This window comes from Cyanistes caeruleus, chromosome 25, assembly GCF_971803275.1.
Source record: "Cyanistes caeruleus chromosome 25, bCyaCae1.hap1.1, whole genome shotgun sequence".
NCBI classification, from domain to species: domain Eukaryota; kingdom Metazoa; phylum Chordata; class Aves; order Passeriformes; family Paridae; genus Cyanistes; species Cyanistes caeruleus.
In genome coordinates, this window is record NC_141725.1 from 6,503,232 (window position 1) to 6,526,567 (window position 23,336).

A 23,336-nucleotide genomic window follows, 5' to 3' on the forward strand; every position below is an offset into this window, starting at 1 on the left:
AACTTGACGCTGCTTCTTCCCCGCCACTTCTCTCTCAGAGCCGGTCTTAAAGGTGCAGAACTTAGTATGTAACATAAGGCAACTGGGGATACAAGCATCATAAAGTCACCCCGGGACACATGGGACATCAGATACAGATTATAGTCCCGGAGTTTTCAGGTGGGCACCTAAAATGGACAGGAGACTGTTGCGCATTACTCGCTCTGAAAATGAGATAACATTTCATTTCACGAGTGAGATGTGAAGAGATTCCTTCGTGCCTGAACGGCACACTTGAACCACACCACAGGCCCACAGATTAAACCAGCAGAAAATAACACAGTAGTACAGAATTTTTCGGAGACAGATAAAGGATCGAGAAAGCTCCAGTACTGACCTTTTAATTTGACTGTATATACTTGATAAGGTGTTCTCTTTGTGCTCAGTGCTGAGGGTTATCTATGGGGTAGTCGGGGATTTTTGGCAGTAAACACTTTTGCTAGATACACAGATAAAGGCCTCTTGCGTGCTTTTCATTCATAGATATAGTATAATTGAGTTCTCGGTCTTAAAATCAGAGACAAAATTGACAGTTAATCTCATTTAGCATCGGTTCACCTCAGAGGACAATCCAGACCAATTAAACTACATATGGACCACGGGCATGATGAAAAAAACGGAACGTGAATGTGTGGGAAGCTCAGCGGACAGCAAACTGAACGTAATAAAATGAAATATTGCTCAAATAAAGGGCAATACCGACAAAGACCACAGATAAAAAGCCCGGGGTCTCCTCATGGGGTATTTTTCTTTCACTAAACTCAACTATCTAAAGCACGGTGCTGTAATTTAGGTGAGTTCAGCCTGCCAGTCTCTGTGGAAAAGGAATCGGGTCTACCCTCTAAGACGCAAAGAGCCATTACGGGGGTAGGACACACGGTATCACTTTCCCACTGAACCTTGGTTACAGGAGCAGCGCGTGCTGCTCTCTCTCTGTGCTGCACGGCCCCCTCCGTCCGAGGGAATCGGAGCAGACATCCCACTTCCGGAAACACAGCTCAGCCCATCCCATACAGTCCTGGCATCACAGCCAACAGGGAAAGAAGCCGGCCGAGCCGGGCCGAGCCGAAGCGGGCCGGGCAGGCCGGGCCGAGCCGAGCCGAAGTGGGAATTGGGGAAAAAAACGGGAATTGGGAAAAAAAAGGGGAGTAAATAAAAACCCAGGAATTAGGGAAAAAGCGAGAATGGGGAAATAAAACGGGAATCGGGAAATAAAACGGGAATCGGGGAAAAAAACGGGAATAAAGAAAAACAGCCGGAAACTGGGGGGAAAAAAATTGGGTTACAAATGAGGAAAGAGACGAAACTGGGGCAGATTTAGGGGAAAATGGTCCAAAAAAGGTAAAAAACTCGTTCAGATTTGGGTAAAAAGTGCCCAAAATGAGCAAAAAAAGGCCAAAATTTGGGGTAAAACCCGGAAAAAAGTTCAAAATTAATCCAGATTTGGGTCAAAAATGGCCCAAAAAATCCAAAATTAATTCAGATTTGGGTCAAAAATTGCTGAAAGATGGGGAAAGGAAGAAAAAGGGGGAGAAAATTGTGCGGGAAAGGGGCTAAAAAAGGAAAATGAGGCCAAATTGGGTGGAAAGATGTTGGGGAGGATGAAGCAGGGAAACCTGAATGTGTTTATTTAACAAAAGATTCTGAAGGTATGAGGCCTAGAATTGAGATAGAAATGAAAGCCTGCTTTGAATCATAAGATACTGAGTTACTATATGACCAAAGGAAAATAGCCTAGCCAGTTGAAGGAGAATCCCTGCTGACAAACCAATGTCCTGTTGATAGGAAAGTCCAGAGGTAAAGAAACGAGGATAGAACTTGTAAAGCTCTGTAGAGTATAAAATGCAACACTGTATGTTAATATAGGGAAGCCCATAGGTTGTATGTAAATTCTTTAGTGGGTGTGTCTCATGGTGATTGGTTTCTGGTAATTAGAATATTCACGATAGAAAAAGATATATTGGATTGTAACAAGAACTTCGCTCTCTTTGCTCTTTGCTCTTTACTCTTACTCTTACTCTTACCTCTTGCCTCTTTACTTTTCTCTCTTCCCTCCTCCCTTTACCCCTCTCCCCTCTCCCCCCTCTTAACTCTCAGCCCCCTCTCCCTGTTCCTACCCCTCTCGCCTTCCCTGCTCTTTCCCTCTGTTGCTCTCTTACTCCCTTCCTCTCCCTTCCAACCTCACCTTCCCTGCTCTACCTGTTCTCTCTCCCCTCCCCCAGACCACGTGGACGCCAAGGCTGGTGGCGGACACGGGTCTCCCCTCCTTTAACTCTTATAATAAATCGCTTATACTTGAACAGCTTGACCCTGGAGAAGTCTCTCACCGCGAGCGAGTGTTTTTGCAACTCCAATAGAAAGTGGAAAAAAAAAGAAAATTTGGGGGAAAAACCAAAAAAAGAGAGAAAATCTAAAGAAAAGGGGGGAAAAAGAAGAGACAAAATTTGGTGGAAAAGTGGAAAAAAGAGAAAATTTGGGATAAAAATGGGAAAAAAGAGAGAAAATTAAAGGGAAAAGTGAAAAAAAAAAGATTTGGGCTAAAAACTGAGAAAAAAGATAATTTGAAGAAAAAATGGGTGAAACAGGACAAAATTTCGGGGGAAAGTGGAAAAAAAAAGAGAAAATCTGGGATAAAAATGGAAAAAAGAGACAAAATTTGGGGCAAAAATGGGTGAAAATCCCCAAATTCGTCTGGATTTGGTTCCAAAGAGGACCCAAAGATTCAAATGAGGCTAAATTTGGGTCAAAAATGGGAAAGAGACAAAATTTAGGGTAAAAATGGGGTAAAAAGGGGGAAAAAAAAAAGAGGGAGATTGGTGCAGGTTTGGGTCCAAAGGTCCAGGAAAGGTTCCTGAAAGACTTCCAGAAGGTTCTTGAGCCACCCTGAGGGTTCTAGACTATACCCCTGGGTGCTGAGCGGTGCTGAGGTTCTAGATCTCCCTGTGGGTCCTGAGCGCAATACAGAGGGTGCAGGATGCATCCCGAGGGTACTGAGCGCCTTCCAGAAGATTCTGGATGCGTCCCGAGGGTGCTCAGCACCACACTGAGGGTGCAGGATGAGCGCTAAGGGTGCTCGGCACCATCCCGAGGGTGCTCAGCACCATTCCAAGGGTGCAGGATGAGTGCCGAGGGTGCTCAGCACCATCCCGAGGGTGCTCAGCACCATCCCGAGGGTGCAGGATGAGTCCCGAGGGTGCTCTGCACCGTCCCCCGTCCTAACCCTAACCCCGCCCGCCCTCGGCATCGCGGTTCCCGCAGCTCAGCTCCCCTACACCCCCTCCGTGCCGCCCGCGCCGCCTTGGTGCCCCGCGGGCTCCGCTTTCCCGGTGCCCGTGGGGCCGCCGGCCCCGCCGCCGCCGCCCAGCGCCACTATTCTGTGCGGCGCGGGCCGATCCGAAATTCGCGCTGCCGTCCACCACTCCCCCATGCTGCCCTGCGGCGCTGACGTCATCCACGCATGAGCAGTCACCGCTTCTATCGCCGATGCTCCTGCCGCTACCCGCGGCTGCCCCGTGCCCGCCCGCAGCCCCAGCTTTTCTACCGCCCTTCGTACCAGCCTCTCAAGCCGCGGAGGGGGAGTAAAGGGGACGGGACCCCGGCTCTACAACTGCTGACACCCGCGTCGCCTCTGCCACCGCCCAGCCCAGCCACTGTCCAGTCCCCGCCATGCGTCTTCATGTCCCCGCGTCATGAGCACCCTGGGGACTCATCCTGCACCCTCGGGATGGTGCTGAGCACCTTCGGGACTCATCCTGCACCGGCGGGACTCATCCTGCACCCTCGGAATGGTGCTGAGCACCCTCAGCATGGTGCTGAGCACCCTGGGAACTCATCCTGCACCCTCGGGATGGTGCTGAGCACCCTCGGGACGGTGCTCAGCACCCCCGGGACTCATCCTGCACCCTCAGGATGGTGCTGAGCATCCTCGGGACGGTGCTGAGCACCCTCGGGACTCATCCTGCACCCTCAAGATGGTGCTGAGCACCCTCGAGATGGTGCTGAGCACCTTTGGCACTCATCCTGCACCCGCGGGACTCATCCTGCACCCTCGAGATGGTGCTGAGCACCCTAGGGATGGTGCTGAGCACCCTCTGGACGGTGCTCAGCACCCTCGGTATGGTGCTCAGCACCATTGGGACTAATCCTGCACCCTCAGCACTCATCCTGCACCCTCAGAATGGTGCTGAGCACCCTAACCCTAACCCTAACCCATCCATAGCAAGGAAATCCTGGTGCCCCAGTGTGTCAGGTGCAGGGAATGAGCTGTCCAGGGAACGAGCAACAAGTTCATTCTGCCCCTGCCCTCGTTCTTGGGGTGGCAACAGCACAAGCTGAGCTGTGAGGATGATGAGGGCTCAGGGAAGCCCCAGTTGTGAGCAGTGATGATGAGGAGGGAGCGGGTCCTGCCTGGGGATGTTTCAGGGGGAGGGTTTCCCTCCGCTCGCTTAGGTACGGAGCAGCTGGAGGAGAGGGGTTTATGGTGGGCTCCCGGAGGTGTCTCATGGAACGATGTTGGGAGCATCTCATAGGGTCTGGGGGATCACCTGGATGCACTCGGATGCGGAGCATTGCTTAAAGGAGGTGTCGAGGGACAAACGTTTGTGCCAAGAAACAGCAGATGAGCCAGCGTGGATTTGCAAGGGGGGACTTTTATTCTTCCCCCTTTTGATCTCATTTTGGGATTCTCTCCCCAGTCCCCTCAGAAAAAAAATAGGGGCTATCAGGATAAAGGAGATAAAATTGAGGGAAGAAATTGCTCCTCCATTATTGTCTGTGTTTAAACTGGGGGGAGTCCCCTTTCACCTGTGATTTTGAGGGTACAGATAGGAGGAAAACCTGCCTTTTTTCCGAGTGGTAGGTATATCAGTTGACAGGGAATCCCTTTGGTCGATTTTAATTGGAAGGGGAAAAATATCGATGCCATATAATGGGTTTGATTTGAGGGTATCCAAATGGTAATCCATGGCAAGGATTTGAAGAAACACGCATCTGGAGCTGGAAGAAGAGCTTGCAGTGAAATAAAACTTGTGGGCCAAGAGCTGAAATCACTGTGGGGCTGGGATAGGGACTGATAATGGGATTGCCACTGTAGGATCTGTGTGCTGGAATCACTGTAGACCTGTGATATGGATGTTGGGGCTGGGTCCTGTGATTGGAAATAGAACAAGATGGGTAGGGCCAAAAAAATGGGACTGTAACATGGGAGCTGAAATGCGTTAGGGTTAGGGTTAGGGATTTTGCCTGCGTCTTTGATAGCCACTGTAGGGCTGCTGCTGAATTCACTGTGGGGCTGGGATAGGGACTGATAATGCAATTGCCACTGTAGGATCTGTGTGCTGGAATCACTGTAGGCCTGTGATATGGATGTTGGGGCTGGGTCCTGTGACTGGAAATAGAACAAGATGGGTAGGGGCAAAATAATGGGACCGTAACATGGGAGCTGAAATGCTGGCAGTGCTGGGATTTTGTCTGTGTCTTTGATAGTCACTGTAGGGCTGCTGCTGAATTCACTGTGGGGCTGGGACATTGACTCTGGGGTGGGCTTATAGGCCCTAGGGTGGGTGCAGGGTCTGGAGTGGCACAGGGAGACGAGCTGTTGTTTCTGCGGGACAGAGAGGAGCTGTTTTGTAGTTTCTGGATTGAAGATAATGTTTAAAATATTGGGAATAAAGCTGGGGTTTTTTCGTTTTTATTATTTTAGTTTGATTTTATTTAAAATAATAACGATTTTCTTTATTACATTGCTTTGTTTTGCTCATTTTATTAAAATAATAAAATTATTATTAATTACAATTACTTTTAACAAGATATATTGTTATCTTTATATGTATTCGTTTAACTAAATATTAATAAATAATGATTAAATATTATCTACTATTATTAAATACTATTTGTTAATCATTATTTAATTAAATATTTATTATTTATTAGATTGTTATTATTTACTAATGATTATTTAATACTATTAAATATTAATTAAATGTTACTTATCAATAATTATTTAATTAAATATTTAATATTTATTTGTTAGTTAGCTAATATTTATTAATTATTATTTATTGATTATTAATTAAATATTAATTAAATATTATTTATTAATCATTAAGTAAATATTGATTAATTATTTAATTGCACGTTATTATTTATTGTTTAATTATTAATTAAAACTCTAGGTGATTTCCAGGAGCAAACAAAAGGCGATAGTCAAGGTGCTTGTGAACTGGTGTTAAAAGACAAATTCTTCATTGTCAGTCCAGCTACCATCCTTGTTCAGTTAAACTCTGCAACAGATCTCCCACAAAGGTAATTTTCTGCTTCTCTGGCTTAATTCTATTCATCTTTTAGAGAGTAATTAGCACCGCTTGGTGTTCTTTTAAGCCCAACTAATTGCACCTTGTTTTAGGAGAGAAAGTTAATGCCTCTCCAAGTAGGTTAGTGCAGCAATTTATGATGAGAGCTGGGACCAGGCAGAGGTGTGGACCAGGGGCACCATTGCTGCTGCTGCTGCTGCCGCCACCAGAAGCCTGGTGCTTGCTCCATTGCAAAGGTTTCCCAGTTTTAATTTGAGCTGTTTTCTGGATGCTGTGGCTGGCAGCAGTGAGCCCACATTGCCAGCGGCTGCCTCTGCTACTCAGCAATGGTCAGAGGGGTGCAGGACAGACTTGATTGCGCCTGGAAGTGTGTGGCAGCAGAAGGATGCCCACAGCACACCATGGTCACATGGTTATAGAGTCATAGGGGATGGTCACAGGGCCACCACCTGCCACACAGTCAGAGGGGCTCAGCCAGGACCAGCTCTAGTGCCACCAGGGAGGCAGAAGGGGCTGGATGTGGCTGTGAGGCAGTGGTGTGACCCTTACAGGGAAGTCCTCCTCTGGGATAGTCACTTTGTAGTGATATCTGTAGGTCAAGACTCCTGCTACAGTAGCATTTGCCAAATTGTTCTTTGCTCAGTTGTGTCCTGCTGTTGCTGCTTCTGAAAGATCATGGAATCACAGAATGGTTTGAGTTGGAAGTGACTTTAAAGCTCATCTCATTCCACCCTTGCCATGAGCAGGGACACCTTCACTAAACCAGGTTGCTTCGCCCTGGCCTTGAACACTTCCAGGGATGGAGCACTTCCACGATGGCTGTTTGACTTCCTTTCCCTGCAATGGCAAATGCCTTTGCTGGGGTTCCTCTGCTGAAATCACACCCTGACCAAATGTAACACCAACAAAAATCTGGACTTGTGCCAGACTGCCATCATCAGAGCTCAGCCAGCAAACAGTGCTCAGCAAAAGGCAACTAGACATTGTGTTTGGAGGCCTCATTTGTGGAGCTGCCGATGAGGCATCAGTGACTTTGATAATGTCAAGGACTAGAAAGCAAATGCTTCCACGATAAATCTTGTCTACTTTGAAAGTAGGTTATACTTTGAAAGCGCTTTAGTTCTTAGGAATTTAATATTTCTATGTCAATTGTAAGACAAGTAATTGGACGGGAAGAAGGTTGTTACCGGAACCTGAGATCAAAGGCAGGATTTGAAATGATGTGCAGGTGGGTGTCTTTGTTCACTGCAAATGTGACTCTGGAGGTTTTGCAGGCACCACTTGTGTTTGAAATCATGGAAGCACAGAATATTCTGAGCTGGAAGGGATCTGCATAGATCAACTCCTAGCCCTGCACAGAACACCAAAATCCACCCTGTGCCTGAGAGCATTGTCCAGATGCTTCTTGAGCTCTAGCAGCCTTGGGGCCATGACCATTCCCTGGGGACCCTGTTCAAGTGCTCAACCACCTGCTTGGCGGGACCGCGCCTGGATTCAAAGGGCGGCTGTGATTGGCCACCTAGAACCATAACCTAGAACCATAACCTAGAACCATAACCTAGAACCCTGACCTAGAACCCTGACCTAGAACCATAACCTAGAACCCTGACCTAGAACCATAACCTAGAACCCTGACCTAGAACCCTGACCTAGAACCATAACCTAGAACCCTGACCTAGAACCCTAACCTAGAACCCTAACCCTAACCCTAACCCTAACCCTAACCCTTTACCTAATATCCAGGCTAAACCTCTCTGCACGCATGGCAGAGAAGACCACTGTCCCAGCACCTGCCATGCCCAGGGTACTCATCCACAGACTGGTGTGTCCATGGAGGGAGGGGCTCCAGACCTGGGCTTAATCCTCCCTGGGAGGATTGTTTTCCCTTCCATGAGAGCGGGTTGTTTTAATCGCACTAAGCAGTTTATATTGAGGTTATCGAAAACTCTTTCTGCCTATGCTGGGAGATACTTGGGTTGTTTCTAGAAAAAACTCTGCCTCCTCCTGCCCTCACTCACCCCTTCCTCTCTAGGGAAGGAGTTTCCCACATCCCATATGCAACATTTCCCTGATCTGTCCCTTTCCAAATTGCAAGCTGCACAACTGTGAGCTGGCATCAAGACTCTGAGGTAAGCACAAACTGCCTGAATCCAAGCCCTCCCTGTGGGGCCGCAACCCCAGAGCCCCTGGACATGGAGCATAGCTGCAACACCATGGCCATGGATTTCCCTGAACGGATGAAGCAGCACGGTGGAAGTCCCGGGGCACTGTCTGAGGAATTGCCCTCCCTGTGCCATGCTCTCACCTGGGGAGAGCAAGAATTGTACAGCCCTGTCCCAGAGCTCTATGCCCAGCCTGCCTGAGCAGTGAGCAAAATGGGATCAGTTTAATTATAATTTGATATTCCAGCCTTAAACTTTCTGTAAACCAGTGGCTGCTGGACAGGTGAGCTGGACTCCTGTGCCTAATGTAGATTGATAGCAGATCAGCTTTTCTGTCTCAATTTGCTTATGACCTAGAGAATTAGCAGAGAGGATCTGTTATCCTGCCAATGCACTAATGGCTTTGGCAAGAGAAGAGCTCCTGAGGGAAGCAGTGGTATTTGCTAACCTTTCCGCAATTTGCTTTACATAATAACACACTCCTCCAAACGTCCACAGCGTGACTGGCCATTCCTCTTCGCCTGCACATGCCTTGATATTTCACTTTTTAAATTTCACAACTAGTGCACAGTAAGAAAAGGTGCCGAATGCCTCATGTCATTCATCTTCCCTCTCCCTTCAGAGGCTATTCTTAGCCATGCCATCAGTTTAGCAATTCAGAGGGAAGTACTTTTCCTTTTCAAGGTCTCTAAAGATTTCCTATTTCTATATGTCCAGCTAGAAAAGAAAAACAATCTGAATCTGTCTGCCAATCTGCCCTTCAGCTCACTGGTTTTCTCCAAAATGCGTTGCAAGGCTGGGAGCATAGCAGAAACCCTCTCTGGGGGCACTTCTAAAGGCAGTAGGACAACTGAGCACACAGTGTGCTGAGGATGAGGCAGGACACTCCAATGACACACCATCCTAATGAGCGTCTGAAAATTAGTTTTTCAGGCACAGGCAATGGGAGTGGAAGCAGGAGCCCAAAAGGGGGAATGAAATTGCTAGTGGTGAACCAGAGAAAATGCAAGTTAATTCTCCTTCTCCACATACCATTGTGGAGTGGGAATTGCAGCCTGTCTACTGAGAAGCAGAGATCAGCACCTCTGCTTTGCTTGGAAATGGCTTTGCCTAATATCCCAGTGCCCATGGACTGAGCTCAGTGCCCTGTGAGGAGGCACATGCTGCAGGAGGTAGCTGCTTGGACCCTGTGGCTGTGGGATCTTCTGCCCCAAGCACTGTCAGACTCATTCATGGAAGGGGCACAGCTGATAGGCCTTTCTCAGAGCTGGGCCATGGCAAGCATTTCTCCAGGGATGCAGCAGTCACAGCTGTGCCTCACCCAGGTAGGACAAAACAATGGAAAACTGATCAACTAACTAAATTAATTAACTAATTAAAATTAATTAACTGAGTACACATGCACCAGCCCAGTCTCCTTCTCTTCCCACTCGCAAGCAACTCTCCCCCACGTGCAGTACTCAGGGGTGGGAGCTATACAACTGGGGATGATAAATGCAGTTAGTCCAAGCTGCCACCATCACTTCATGTGACAGGTATGTTCAGACACTGCTCTCAGCCCTACAGTCTCCCTGCTCACCCACCACCCACCATGCCCTCCCCAGGAATCACATAATTCCTCACCCTGACAGCCCAGTCCAAGTGCCAGCAGCTGCAGCTATTGTTGTTACATGCTGCCATTTATGAGTGTTTTTATTTCAGATTATTACGATTTTTTATTTTATTTTATTTAGATTATTTTATTCAGATTATTATATTAATTATTCAGATTATTATTATTATTCAGATTCTTGACGTTAAAAGCCCATAATTAAGATAATTAAAACAAAGACATTTGCCTTGTAATCAGCATATATTTCAATAAGATGTTTTAATTTACAGGTGAAAGTTCTGAGCTTATTATTTAAATAATGTTATCTATATTGACAACATGCTATATAGATCTGATTGTTTAGGGTGTTTATGATACTCCTTTATTTTTAAATCCTTTTTCAATTTGATGAACACACATCAAACCTCCAGGACATGAGAGAGAGTAGCTCCTCAGGGAAGCCAGGCAGACCTGTGTTAGTGGTTGCTGGGATTGCCATGGGGAGGCACTATACAGAGCCACAGCTTGGTCGAGGCACTGCAGTGATTCTGGAATCATGCAGTACAGAACTGGAAGGTATCCACAAGAATCACTGAGTTCAACTCCTGGCCCTGCACAGGACAATTCCCAAAATGCCACCATCTGCTTGAGAGCATTTTCCAAATGCTTCTTTGACTTCGGGTCGGCTCGGGTAGGGTCGGCGCGGCTCGGGTCGCCTCGGGGAGACACGAGTAGGCCCGTCTCGGGTAGAGACGCGAGTAGGCACGGCTCGGGTAGAGACGCGAGTAGGCACGGCTCGGGTAGAGTCGGGTCGGCTCGGGTCTGCTCGGCCCCGCCCGGCCCCGCACGGGCCCGCGTTCCCGCTCTGCCCCCGGTACAGTCCCGCACGGCTCGGTACAGCCCATCACGGCTCGGTACAGCCCATCACGGCTCGGTACAGCCCATCACGGTACGGCCCCGCTCGGGGCGGTGCCCGGAGCCGCGCGGCGGGGCCGGGACGGAACTGGAGAAGGGAGCGGGACCGGGCAGAGGCCGAGAGAGGTGCGGGGTCCGGGGGAGCCGAGCGGAGCGGGGACAGCCGGGGACGGGGGGATACTGGTGGGGAGGGGGGCCCGAGCTGGGATCTGGGGGAACTGAGGTCTGGGTTACTGGTTGTGGTGGGGTCTAAGTTACTGGTGGAGTCCGGAGAAACAGGGCTTCGTGGTTACTGCTGGGGCTTGGGGGAACTGGGGTCAGGGTTTCCTTGTCGGGTTTGGAGGGACTGAGATCTGCGTTCCTAATGGGGTGTGGGGTTACTGCCTCTGGTCAGGTATGGGCTCAAAGTTGGGGTTACTGGGGTGTGGGGTCAGTGCAAGGGTGGGGGAATGGGGCATAGGGTGGGTGGCCCAGCTGGGCTGCTGGGTGGGGTGCAGTGCGACAGGGTGGGGTGGGGGTCCCTGGGTGTGGTGAGGGTGGGTCAGCTGCACTTTCGTTGATGCGGGTTGTCATCCCTTGACGGTGGCCTTGGGCTGTGGGTCCCAAGTTGCCTAGTCTCCCAGGCAGTGTCTGACCTGGGATGGGAGCCTGGGGGCTGCTGCCCCATCCCACATCCGTCCCCACAGCCCCTGCTCCAGCAGTGTCCCCATGGACAGCCTTGCTTATGGAGTGGCCGCTCTGTGTTTTCTTCAGAAAAAGGAAAAAAAGTTCCCTTTCTTTACTGCTGAGCTCATTCTTAAACATTTATATTAGGGGGATTTGCGGGGCGGGGAAATAATTGTGTAATGTCTTAGGAGCAGGGGAGCATTCCAAAAGCATGACTGCGGGGCCTTTTCCAGCACTAGCACTCTGGCAGCCAAGTCTCTCAGTGGCCGCCAACCTCCCTAAACCCAGCCCCAGCCTTCCAACCCCTCCGGGAGAACGGGACTGTGATCCCTGGCTTGCATCTGCGTGGAGCGGGCTGGGAGCAGGGGCTTGGCTGAGCCCCCTCAAGCTAATATCCCCAGTCGGGAAACTGGACACTAGAGGCAGTGGTTTGGCTGGCTGCGTATCATGGGGACCAGTTGCGTTTTGTTTCTATTTTGCCAAGTGCTTTTGGTGTCCAAACAGTTTCAGTTTATGTCCAGCTCCTCCTCCTCAGCTCAGGTAGACACTGCATGAGATTTTATGGACTTCTGCTTGAATCCAGGTTCCTGACAGCTACAGCTTCTCCAGGGAAATATGTAAGTGAAAATAAGCCAAGTCACTATCTTGCTACAGGTTATCAGGAACCTTTAACCAGGGTCACCTCCCAACTTGCTGTTTGCACCGGAGAAGCGCACTGACGTGAAAAGTAAGGAATTGTATTAGCAAATAGTGATCGGCGCTGGGGCAGGCAGGCGTTGCACAAGTACAGGCATCTGCTGACATTGTGGCAGGTTGTTTGGAGCTTTCAACAAGACATTTGCGCTACCGTGAGGCTGGGAAGGCTGTCACTACTGCAGGAGGTAAAATAAGAACATGGCATGATGTCCTTTGGAAAAGGAGGTAAGGGCAGGCAGCTTTTCCCACACTGCTCAAACACTTGTGGTTTGACCTTTGTTTAGGCTTTCAAATTCTTCTGTTCCAAGTCCCTTTCTCTGTTTTGCTTGTGGATGTTTTCTGGGGGATTTAGCAATGAAAACGAGCCACCCCGGACACTTTGCTCCAGGTCTAGGTCTGGGAAGTTGCCCTTTTCCACTGGAGTGTGTGTTAAGCCCAGCCTGCCTGGTTGTGCACAAATATCTCCAAAACCATGGGAAAGGTCTAAACTTGTGCACTGGGTTGAGCTCCTACTTTGACAATCACTTGTCATTTGGATTAGCAGGTCTGGAGGTCTGAGGAAGGTTTCAGGCAGCTCTCAGTGGTAAATACAGACATTTTCCTTGGTCTTTGCTTCTGGCAGCAGAGGGATGGCAGGTGAGCCAGGAGCAGTGGGCAGCGGTGGTGCGGGTGGGCGTGGGTCAACCCTGGGTGTCAGCGAGGGCTGCTGGCCAGGGCTGAGGGCTGCTCTGTGCTGCACAAACTGCACAGCTCGGCCAGCCTGGGGGCTGGATGAGCATGAAATTACAGGTGCTGCTTTGCCAAAGCCAGCGCCACTTGGATGGTCTTGCTGCAATCCCAAGCTCTGCCCTGCCCTTTGAATTTCCCCTCAGCACAGCCGTTTGCTTCCAGCCCTTTTTGGAAATGTTTTCTGCCATTCAGCCTTAATGATTCCATGATTCTGTAGTAAGAGTCCCTCCGGTGCTTGCAACAGTGGCTGAGACACTTGTCCTGTACAACCTTGGCCATGGCTTAGGTATGTCAGCAAATGAAATTCCCCTCAGTGGATATCCCTGTGGGGTTTAATTTGGAAGTTTCCTTACTTTATCATTGTACCAGTGAGTCCAAACTGCTAAAACTATTTCTGTAGTGGAACTGCCCCACAGCACTGGGGGTATCCCTGTGGGCAGTGTCCCTGCCAAGGGGCTGCTCCCAGCACAGCTCTTTGCCCCCGCAGCCCTGCCCAGACTCAGAGCTGTGCCTCTGGCCAGGGCTGTGATCCCTGGTGTGACTGGTCCGACTGGGGTGGGGCCGTCAGCAGTGTTTGGGAATTTCTACTTTGGAGCAAAACCCCTCTGTTACCTCTAGGAAGTTGAGTCTGGCCAAGGAGGTTCATTGAAAGATTCCTGCCCCTGGTTGGAGTCCTTCAAAGCACTGACATCTTTGTCTGCTATTCCTGAGTCCCCATAGCGCAGACACTGGATGATGGACACATCCTGCTGCTGGAGGAATCACTGAGTTCACCTCCTGGCCCTGCACAGGACAATTCCCAAAATCCCACCATCTGCTTGAGAGCATTTTCCAAATGCTTCTTTGACTTCTGTCAGGCTTCAGGCTGTGACCACTTCCCTGGGGAGCCAGTTCCAGAGTCCATGATACTCTACAGCATGAGTTTGGGTGGCCTCAGACCTCTCCAAAACACTCAAAAGAGAGATTCTGGCTCTGGGAAATTATTTCTCACTCTACTGTGTCAGAGGCTGTTGAAAATAGCTGCTGTCAGTATCCAGGAGTTCCTGTGTGTCAGCAGTGGGGTGAGAGATTGTAAGGGGCTGGCTGTTCACCTTGCCAAAGGAGCTGGAGTATCTCTGATGTTCTCTGATTTGCTCTCCATCCCTGGTTCCTGGGGCAGCCTCACAGGCAGCTATCCTTCCTCTGTTCCAACAGGGGCAGGGTACTCCTGGCTGCTTGTGCCTCCATTCCATCTGTGCCTCCATCCTGCCCACGCCTTCATCCTGCCCATGTCTCCATACCGCCAAACATGGTCTTACAGAACAGGCAGCAGCAACAGCAGAACTTGCTCCTCCTCTACACCTAGAGATTGCCTTTTCCACCCAGCAATATCTTTTGGAAGGTTTTTCACAGTGACATTGTCCCCGTGAATGTTGGTGTCAGCCCAGTAGCAGGCACGCAGTTCCACTTACCAGGACAGTGCCTGCAGCCAGACTTCTGCCAAGGAGAGGGATGGGGAGGGTGGTGTCACCAATGTCCCTGTGCTGGCTGGGCTGCTGGGTAACAAGTATCTGCTCTGTTCACCTGACAGTGCTCCAGAATACAATGCACCTTCCCTCAGCTGCAGCTGGCAGCCCTTCATTTCTCAGGCTTAAAAATAGTCACAGGCATTATAAACAGCCCTGCATGGAACACAACAGAAAACTTGTTTTTCATCCTCTCCATGTTCCTTGTGGGAACAAATGCTCTTATCTCCCTTCTGTGCTTGGTTGACTTCTCTGTGCAGGACAGAGACGTGGAATATACAGCACATCCAGCACCATGCCTTGTATAGAGGAAATTATCTGTTTGTTTATTTCTGCTTCTATGATGTTCCAAGTTCTTCAGCGGAACCGGGATGAAGCAGCAGCCACTGGAGAATCATTTGGAGACTGGTGCCCACCAGCCTCTGAGCTTTCAAAAAAAATCTGCTCACAGACTTTGGCTCTTTCTCAAGAGCGCCTTCCAAATCCAAGGGCTGTATGGCATACTCACATTAATGAACACTTGCACGTTAACAGTTATGAAGTTTTTACCTTCTGCTAAAAAGGTATGAATTATGCATCAGGGAAATACATGAGTTAGCGGTGTGTAAAGAGCTTGGAGCGGCCCACAGATCCAGTGTGCGGAGGCGCCACAAGCCCTGGGGTTTTCCTATCTCTGCCAGCCCCATTCTGGCTGTCGGCAAGTCAGCGCACGGGCTCCCGTCCCAGTTTGGTGCATGCCCAAAGGCTGGCCTGGGAAGTCTGTGAGCATGTCTGGCTCTGCTCTCCCTGGGAAAGACACAGCTGCTGCTGCTGGCCCTGCCCTTGATATGCCACCAGCTTCACCACATTGGATTTTCCCCACAGAGTGAAAATAATGAAAACCAGAGCCACGTCATTTTGTGGTAATAAGGCATTTTCTGCAATCCTTCACAGCCTGCCCTTCACTGCCACAGGGACAAGCTCTCAGTGGTGCCTTTAAGCCTGGCAGTAGGTTTGGTTTTTGGGAACCGCCACGTATGTTTGCTTCCCGGGGTGGGGAGGGCCCATTGGAGGTTTTCTCCCAAATGTGCCTGCCCAGTGTATCATGCAGAATTGGGAACCCACTATCACACAGGCTTGGTGGGGACTACTCTGACTCAAATAAATAATGCTATTAACTGTGAAGTAGTGAAGGAATAAAACACACTGCATTTTGAGAGCACAAAGAACTGAAACCCACAAATTAATTAAGGTTCACAGCTCTCCTGTACAATACAGAGATAATTGCTCAGTTCACAGTTCATGTGGGATAAGAGGGAAAGGGATGTGGCACTCTGATAGCAGCTCTGTAATATAATAAAAGAAGCACAAGTGTCACTTCAGCCCCAAGAAGCTTCTCCTGCTTCCCCTGCATCTCCTGGGGCTCACAGGGGACTGGAGGAGCTGGGCTTGTGTACTCCAGTGCCGAGTAGAGTCTGGACAGAGATCCCTGGCTCTAGTCCCATCCCACTGCCTCTCCCCATTACGCCCTGCAGCATCAGCCACGTTCTGCCTGGACACTCAGATGAAGCTTGGGATCCTCACCCGTAAGTGTTGGAAGATGTTGCTGTAATGGAGACTGCCAGCAGTCAAGTCAGCAATCCAGGCTGAATAATGTACTCATTGCTGTGTTATCAGCTGGGAAACCTGTTAGTAGTAAAAATACATGAGAAGAAGAAAGGGCACATGAATGTTTAAAGGGACGAAAGCTTTCTCAAGGATGACACTTAGGCAGGCCCAGCATGAGTCTGGGTGTCAGACATATCAAAAGGCTGCTGTACGGAAGTATTTTGGTATGTCTGATATGCAGGGAGCACAGCTTTGCCTCAGGGATCTTATTTCATTCACCTGAAAATGAAAAGCATCACACCATACCCTGGAGACCAGTGAAAGATCCTGACATTGGACTCAAGGATGTCAAAAGTCTTTTCTAACCTAAATGATTCTCTCTTCTACCAAGTAAAGCAGCAGGATGAGAGGAAATGGCCTCAAGTTGCACCAGGGGAGGTTTACATGAGATACTAGGGAAAATTTCTTCACCAAAAGGGCTGTCCATCATTGGAACAGGCTGCCCAGGGCACTGGTGGAGTAACCATCCTTGGAGGGATTGAAAAAATGGGTGCACGTGGCACTCGAGGACAAGGATTAGCGGTGGCCTTGGCAATCCCGGGTTAATGGTTGGACTTGATGGTCATAAAGGTTTTTTCTGACCTAAAAGATGTCATGATTTTGTTTCCTGACTTTTATGTTAATAACAGATAGTGTCCAAACCCACAGGAGCCATCTAGAAACAGGATACGTGCTTTTTTCCTTCTTTTGTGAAAGTGGTTTTGAGGGCTGACAGTGAAAGATGAAGCACTGTGTACTCCCTCCCGTCATCCTTCAGTGAGGTTGAGCCCAGCAGTGGGACTTGAGAAGTGATATCTATAAAACAGATGTCAGTGGTAACAACTTTTTATTTGTATAGAAAATAGCTGTAAACAATTTAGTACCAGCTGTAGCTCTTGTATGGCTTTAGCGTCTGATGTCCCACACCAGTTCCTACCGGTTTCAGTGCTTGCCGCCAGGATTCGGTCCCATTAATCCAGTTTTTCTGGGCATGCCATAGGATGACATCTCTGATGAGGCCAGTGCATTCTGGGTTTTGTAGAATTCTACAAGAAGGAAAACTTCTGATACATACACTGAGAATATATTTTAAAATTTTAATGATTTTCTTTCTACCCACGTTGGTTTAAGGTTAAGGTTAGAGTTAGGGTTAAGATTAGGGTTCAGGGTTAAGGTTAGAGGGTTAGGAAAATTACGAATGGAGCAGGATTCCTCCCAGACCCAAGCCACCCCCAGCTACAACTCGGGCTGCCCTTGGAGTGCCAAACGTCTCTGACAAACTGACATCAGGAACCTGCAGAGGTGAGTTTTCTTTCCCATGGAAAAGGGGTGCCATTCACGTCCAGCGGCCGGGCGGCCGCGAGCGGGTTTCTGCGTCCCAAAATTACAAACGGAGCAGGATTCCTCCCGGACCCGAGCTGCCTCCATCCAGAACTCAGGCTGCCCTTGGACTGCCAAACGCCTCTCACAAACTGACAGTCGGGGAGGGAGGGCGAGAGGAGGGTTTTTTTACATTTTAAAAGGGCTGCCATTTGAGTCCAGGGGCCCAGTGGCTGGGAGCGGGCTTCTGCCTCCTAGAATTATGAACGGCGCAGGGTTCCTTCTGGACTCTAGCCCTCCCCACCTCGAACTCGGGCTGCCCTCGATGTTATAAACACTTCTGACAAATCAACATCACCAAAATTGTGTCGTGAGTTTTCTAGTGCAGGATTTTCCTCAGACCAAACCTCCAGCGTCTATTCATGAGTCTAACCTCAGCAACTTCACCGGACCTGGAAAATCACCTTTGGATCAGCAGCATGGGACCCAACCCACGGCACCACAACCGGCCCCTTACCAAAGCCTACCTCTGCAGTCCTAAAACTCTACATTTTCACAGGGCGTCCCCTCTGACTGACCTTAAAATATGTTGAAGTATCCTAAAATAGCTCTGAAATAGCTAAAGAATTAGCTATTCTTAAAGAATAGCCTAAAGAACTATTCAAGTTAAACCCGCGGTCCCCCCTTCCCCCGCCGACACCGTGGTTCCCGGCTCCGCCACCCCGCCCGCCCTCGGCATCGCGGTTCCCGCAGCTCAGCTCCCCTACACCCCCTCCGCGCCGTCCGCGCCGCCTTGGTGCCCCGCGGGCTCTGCTTTCCCGGCGCCCGTGGGGCCGCCGGCCCTGCCGCCGCCCACCGACACTATTCTGTGCGGTGCGGGCCGACCCGAAATTCGCGCTGCCGTCCACCACTCCCCCATGCTGCCCTACGGCGCTGACGTCATCCACGCATGCGCAGTCACCGCTTCTATCGCCGATGCTCCTGCCGCTACCCACGGCTGCCCCGTGCCCGCCCGCAGCTTTTCTACCGCCCTTCGTACCAGCCTCTCAAGCCGCGGAGGGGGAGAAAAGGGGACGGGACACCGGCTCTACAACTGCTGACACCCGCGTCGCCTCTGCCACCGCCCAGCCCAGCCACCGTCCAGTCCCCGCCATGCGTCTTCACGTCCCCGCGTGCCCCACCGAAGCCACCCAACGCCGGCACACGGCCCCCGCCTGTCTCCGCCCCGCTGCTAACACCGGCACAGATCTCGTCAGTATCCGCTACGCCAACAACTCTCCCCGACAACGCGAAACAACGACAGTTTTCAACTTTCCTCTTCTACCTCACCACTTCCTCTTCAGAGCCCCAAAAAAGGGATGGGTTATCAGGAAAAAAGGGGTTTAATCTGAGGGAAAAAGCTTCCTTTTCCACAATTGCCTGTGTTCAAATTGAAGAGGAATCCACTTCCCCTGCAATTTTAATAGTCTCAATTGGAGGTAAACTGTGCTTTTTCTGTGCTGTTAGAGGTATCAACTGACAGAGACTGCCCATTTTCTATTTTTTCCCACTTTAAGTGGAACGGGAAAGCATGGATGATGCTTCCTTATGGATCTGAATTAAGGGCAAAATGCCCCCTTTTCCATCACCAGAGAGATTTAAAGTGAGGAAAACCACTCTTTTCCCCAATATCTGAGGGGATTAAATTAAAGGGGAGAAGCCATTTTTTTACCACTGTATTTGTTTAAATGGAGTTAGCTGTCCCATTTGCTCATTTTAAGCGTTGCCTTTTCCAGCATTTCAAGGGTTTAAAGCTGCATTTCAGGGCACTTCTACCCACACCCGGGCACCAAATATCTGCGACGGGAGCGAGGCCAGCAGGTATGTAATGGTAATGCCACCTGGGAGTCCATTCTTTTACTTATTTTCATTTAGAATGTAGACAGCCCTGATTAAAGGTCCCTATGAGACACCATTCAAATCAATACTATTCTTCTCCACCCTAATTAATCACAGGTGGAGTGCTACTTAGTAATCACTGAAAAATAATTATGGAAGTCCATAAATTATCCAACTTAGCTGGCAACACCGCTGAAACACAAAGTTTTTCTTCTTACCTTTTTTTTGTTCCTTTGCTCCATTGTCCTGAGTAATTGTAGCAGAAAAGAAAACATTGTTTTTTTGCAAAGAGTTTTCTTCTACGCAGAGCTCCTTACCTCAAATTTAACTCAGAGGAGCCAAACAGCTATGGTCCCTCTGAGGGCCTTTATACCCGCTGGGATTTGCCGCCTCCCCTTTCCCAGGCATCGTGGGAAAAAGAGGCGGGCCCAATTAGGGGTATATTAACCCCAGGCTGTGCTAAGGGGCATTATTCCTTCCAGGGGAATCAGCAGGGGTAAAGAGCTCCTCTCTCATTTCAGTGAAGAGGCTCTTTCAATTTGCTTCAGCCTGCTAAGAGCAGGCATCTTTTTGGGCATTTGAAGCAGCAGAAGTTTTGAAAACACCTCGAAGAAAACAATATTGAATACAGGGAGTATTTAAGTTCATGGTTTTGTGTTGGGGGTTCAGGGGCAATAAGATGCTTTTATAATGACTCTTCTTCTTGGCTTTTTTTTTTTTTTTTTTTTAGGAGAATTTCCAGAAGTTCTAGGTCACATCAAGTGCGATACTTCAGATTCTCTCAGCAGATTCATCGTAACACAAAAGGGAACCGCCCCCGCAGCAGCTTTCCTTAGCAGCGGATCGTCCCCTCGCACAGATTCACTTCAGAGAGATAAGACGAGGGCTGTGGTCACAGAGGGGATAAAAACAGGGCGGTGGGGTAGGATTCACACCGGTTAGGGGTTTTGAGTCAGCTATGCGGGGGGGAAGTTTTGAGAAATGGCCTCTGGGGCCACAGTGCGGGAAAGGCTCACTTTAGCTAACAATGCTGAGGCGGGCAGGGCAGAGCAGTCCCAGGGTGTGTTGTCACTTGTCTCTTGTGCTTTCTGTATCTTCTGTACATCTTGTGTAACATATCTCTTGTCTTAGCCCTCCCAGGAGCTTATAAGAAACCCCAGCTCCTTCCGTTCATCTCCCATCTTTGCGTTCCTCGGCCCGGCACCGGCGAAGCTTCTATGCGGGAGGTCAGACAGGCGTCAGAATCGCATCTGTCTTTAGAAGCGTGTGATCGGATGTTTTTTTAGGTCTCGTTCTCAGCTGTGTCAACAGCTATATGCAGCAGTGTTTTTTTACAGTGGATAAGGACTTGTGCCGATTCAAAGGCAGGCAGAGGCTTCCAGCCACAGGATTCTCAGGCATCTGTCTCTGCGGTTCTTGGAAAATAGTTGTTCCGTTAGCATGTTTTCCCTCCAGGGTCATCTGATCCCGGCAGGCTTGCCTCGGGTCCCTCCTCGGTCATCTCGTTCAGCATTCTCTCGGTCCTCGTCAGGACTTCCTTGTCTCAGAGAGTTTTCTCTCCCTGTCACATCCCCTTGTCTCACGGGTGCCTGGGGGTATTTGGTCCGGAGCTGCTCTGCCCTGGCGTCCAGCCTGGTTGTAGGTGTTTAAGGACAAGTCCCGGGCACTTGTAATTGGAGATTTGTAATATGGGCTGTAGTTGGAGTCTAGCTGGTATTCTTATGTTGGCAGCAGGTGTCTGGAGCTGTGAAGTTACCCTGCAGCACTTTGACTTTTTTCCTAACTTTCTTTCAGATTCAGACAGACTGACCTCCTGGCAGAACACCTGTCCCAGATGAGGGGGTCCCCCTGAGAAGGTTGGTCACAGTTTTACTTTGCAGCGGGGCTGGAACCGGTCACTGTGTTACAGCTCTGCTCTTTGTATTTATTTCTAGGAAGTAAAGCCGGAAAGCAGCGGGGAAGGCGAAGCAGGTGGGAGGTGAGCCTCGGTTGGTGGAGAGAAGCCGTTGTTCTTGCTGGGGTCGCAGTTTCTGGTGCAACTCCAAGCATCCCTGCTTGTTGGTGTGTTTCAGGCTGCCTCCTGATGCTGTGCTGAGGCCCCCTCACTGACCTGCCAAGAGACCCGGTTTGCTTCTCTGGTGAGCCCCAGCAAATATTACCGGAGTCCGTGACGAAGCCTCGACCTCGTCCACGTGTCGGTGCGGTCCTGGTACCCTCTAGGCGTGGCCGAGGAGTCGCGGCAAGTCGGGGGCTTTGGAAGGAGCGGCGAGGGTGCGCTCAACTTTCAGCGACGCTACATCGCCTGCTCTCCGTTTATCCTAGGCGTACCCTGCGACGACGGCATCCGCCTAGGAGCGTGGCCGAAGCGTGCGGCCGGAGGACCCGGGAGTTCCTAAGAGATGGTGAGTAGGAGTCTCTTAGGTGAATATGCCTCTAAGATTGTGCACTTATATTTGGTTTTCTTTATCATAGGTGATGATACTTGTCTGAGACAACAGCCCGGTGAGAGAAGAACTTCCCAGACAGCGAGGTGGCTTTGTTTGGCTCCTGACCGGCCTCTCGCCGTGACTCACATCTTCAGCCCTCTGAGAGATAAGTGGAGCCCACAGAGGGGATCAAAGCAGGGCGGCGGTCGGGACTGAGATCGGTTTGGGTTTTTGAGTGAGCTTTGGGGATGGGGAGGTTCTGGAAATGACCCCATAGGCCCCAGTGAGGGAAAGCCTCACTTTGGCTAACAATGCTGAGGCAGGCAGGGCAGAGCAGTCCCAGGGTGTGTTGTCACTTGTCTCTCGTGCCTTCTGTGTCTTATGTGCATCTCGTGTAATGTGTCTCTTGCCTTAGTCCTCCCAGGGGTATATGAGAAACCCCGGGGTCCTTCCGTTCATCTCCCATCTTTGCGTTCCTCGGCCCGGCGCCGGCGAAGCTTCGATTCGGGAGGTCAGACACGTGTCAGAATCGCATCCGTCTTCAGAAGCACGTGATCTTTTTAGGTCTCGTTCTCAGCTGTGTCGACAGCTATGTGCAGCGATGTTTCTTTACAGTGGATAAGGACTTGTGCCGATTCAAAGGCAGGCAGAGGCTTCCAGCCACAGGATTCTCGGGCATCCGTCTTTGCGGTTCTTGGAAAAAGTTTTTCCATTAGCATCTTTTTCCTCCGGGGTCACCCGAGCCTGGCAGGCTCACCTCGGGTCCCTCCTCAGTCATCTCGTTCAGCATTCTCTCGGTCCTCGTGAGGACTTTGTCTCCCTGTCATGTCCCCTCGTGTCACGGGTGTCTGGGGGTATTTGGTCCGGAGCTGCTCTGCCCTGGCGCCCAGCCCAGTTGTAGGTGTTTAAGGACAAGTCCTGGGCACTTGTAATTGGAGATTTGTAATACGGGCTGTAGTTGGAGTCTAGCTGGTATTCTTATGTTGGCAGCAGGTGTCTGGAGCTGTGAAGTTACCCTGCAGCACTTTGACTTTTTTCCTAACTTTCTTTCAGATTCAGATAGATTGACCTCATGGCAGAGTACTGCATCCCAGATGATGGGGGTCCCCCTGAGAAGGTTGGTCACGGTTTTACTTTGCAGCGGGGCTGGAACCGGTCACTGTGTTACAGCTCTGCTCTTTGTATTTATTTCTAGGAAGTAAAGCCGGGTAGCAGCGGGGAAGGCGAAGCAGGTGGAAGGTGAGCCTCGGTTGGTGGAGAGCAGCCATTGTTCTTGCTGGGGTCGCAGTTTCTGGTGCAACTCCAAGCATCCCTGCTTGTTGGTGTGTTTTAGGCTGCCTCCTGATGCTGTGCTGTGGCCCCCTCACTGACCTGCCAAGAGACCCGGTTTGCTTCTCTGGTGAGCCCCAGCAAATATTACCGGAGTCCGTGACGAAGCCTCGACCTCGTCCACGTGTCGGTGCGGTCCTGGT

At 50.0% G+C, this 23,336-nt stretch overlaps 1 protein-coding gene and 3 long non-coding RNA genes across 6 annotated transcripts; 3 read left to right on the forward strand and 1 right to left on the reverse strand.

Moving 5' to 3' along the window:
* The first annotated feature begins 6,271 nt into the window (after window positions 1–6,271).
* LOC147649393 (uncharacterized) lies at window positions 6,272–9,523 on the forward strand. The gene is made up of 3 exons (XR_015279159.1): window positions 6,272–6,342; window positions 8,383–8,479; window positions 9,438–9,523. It is a non-coding gene; the product is annotated as an uncharacterized LOC147649393 (long non-coding RNA).
* A 1,535-nt stretch (window positions 9,524–11,058) lies between these two features.
* Window positions 11,059–16,849, forward strand: LOC147649394 (uncharacterized). 3 transcript variants are annotated; one of them, XR_015279156.1, is made up of 5 exons: window positions 11,059–11,144; window positions 12,339–12,411; window positions 12,497–12,605; window positions 12,922–13,016; window positions 14,304–16,849. It is a non-coding gene; the product is annotated as an uncharacterized LOC147649394 (long non-coding RNA). The 3 variants fall into 3 exon arrangements; XR_015279158.1 differs by having other exon boundaries at window positions 12,925–13,016; XR_015279157.1 differs by lacking the exon at window positions 12,922–13,016.
* Window positions 16,850–17,070: 221 nt separating this feature from the next.
* Window positions 17,071–19,780, reverse strand: LOC147649395 (uncharacterized). Its single transcript, XR_015279155.1, has 2 exons — window positions 19,657–19,780; window positions 17,071–17,286 (listed from the first exon to the last, which is right to left on the reverse strand). It is a non-coding gene; the product is annotated as an uncharacterized LOC147649395 (long non-coding RNA).
* LOC147649396 (uncharacterized) lies at window positions 18,431–22,914 on the forward strand. The gene is made up of 7 exons (XM_086862619.1): window positions 18,431–19,038; window positions 19,336–19,420; window positions 20,169–21,294; window positions 21,373–21,416; window positions 21,511–21,576; window positions 21,761–21,840; window positions 21,911–22,914. The coding sequence occupies exons 1-3, from the start codon at window positions 18,510–18,512 to the stop codon at window positions 20,272–20,274; spliced, it is 720 nt and encodes a 239-aa protein (XP_086718745.1). The 5' UTR covers window positions 18,431–18,509; the 3' UTR covers window positions 20,275–21,294; window positions 21,373–21,416; window positions 21,511–21,576; window positions 21,761–21,840; window positions 21,911–22,914.
* Window positions 22,915–23,336: the final 422 nt, after the last annotated feature.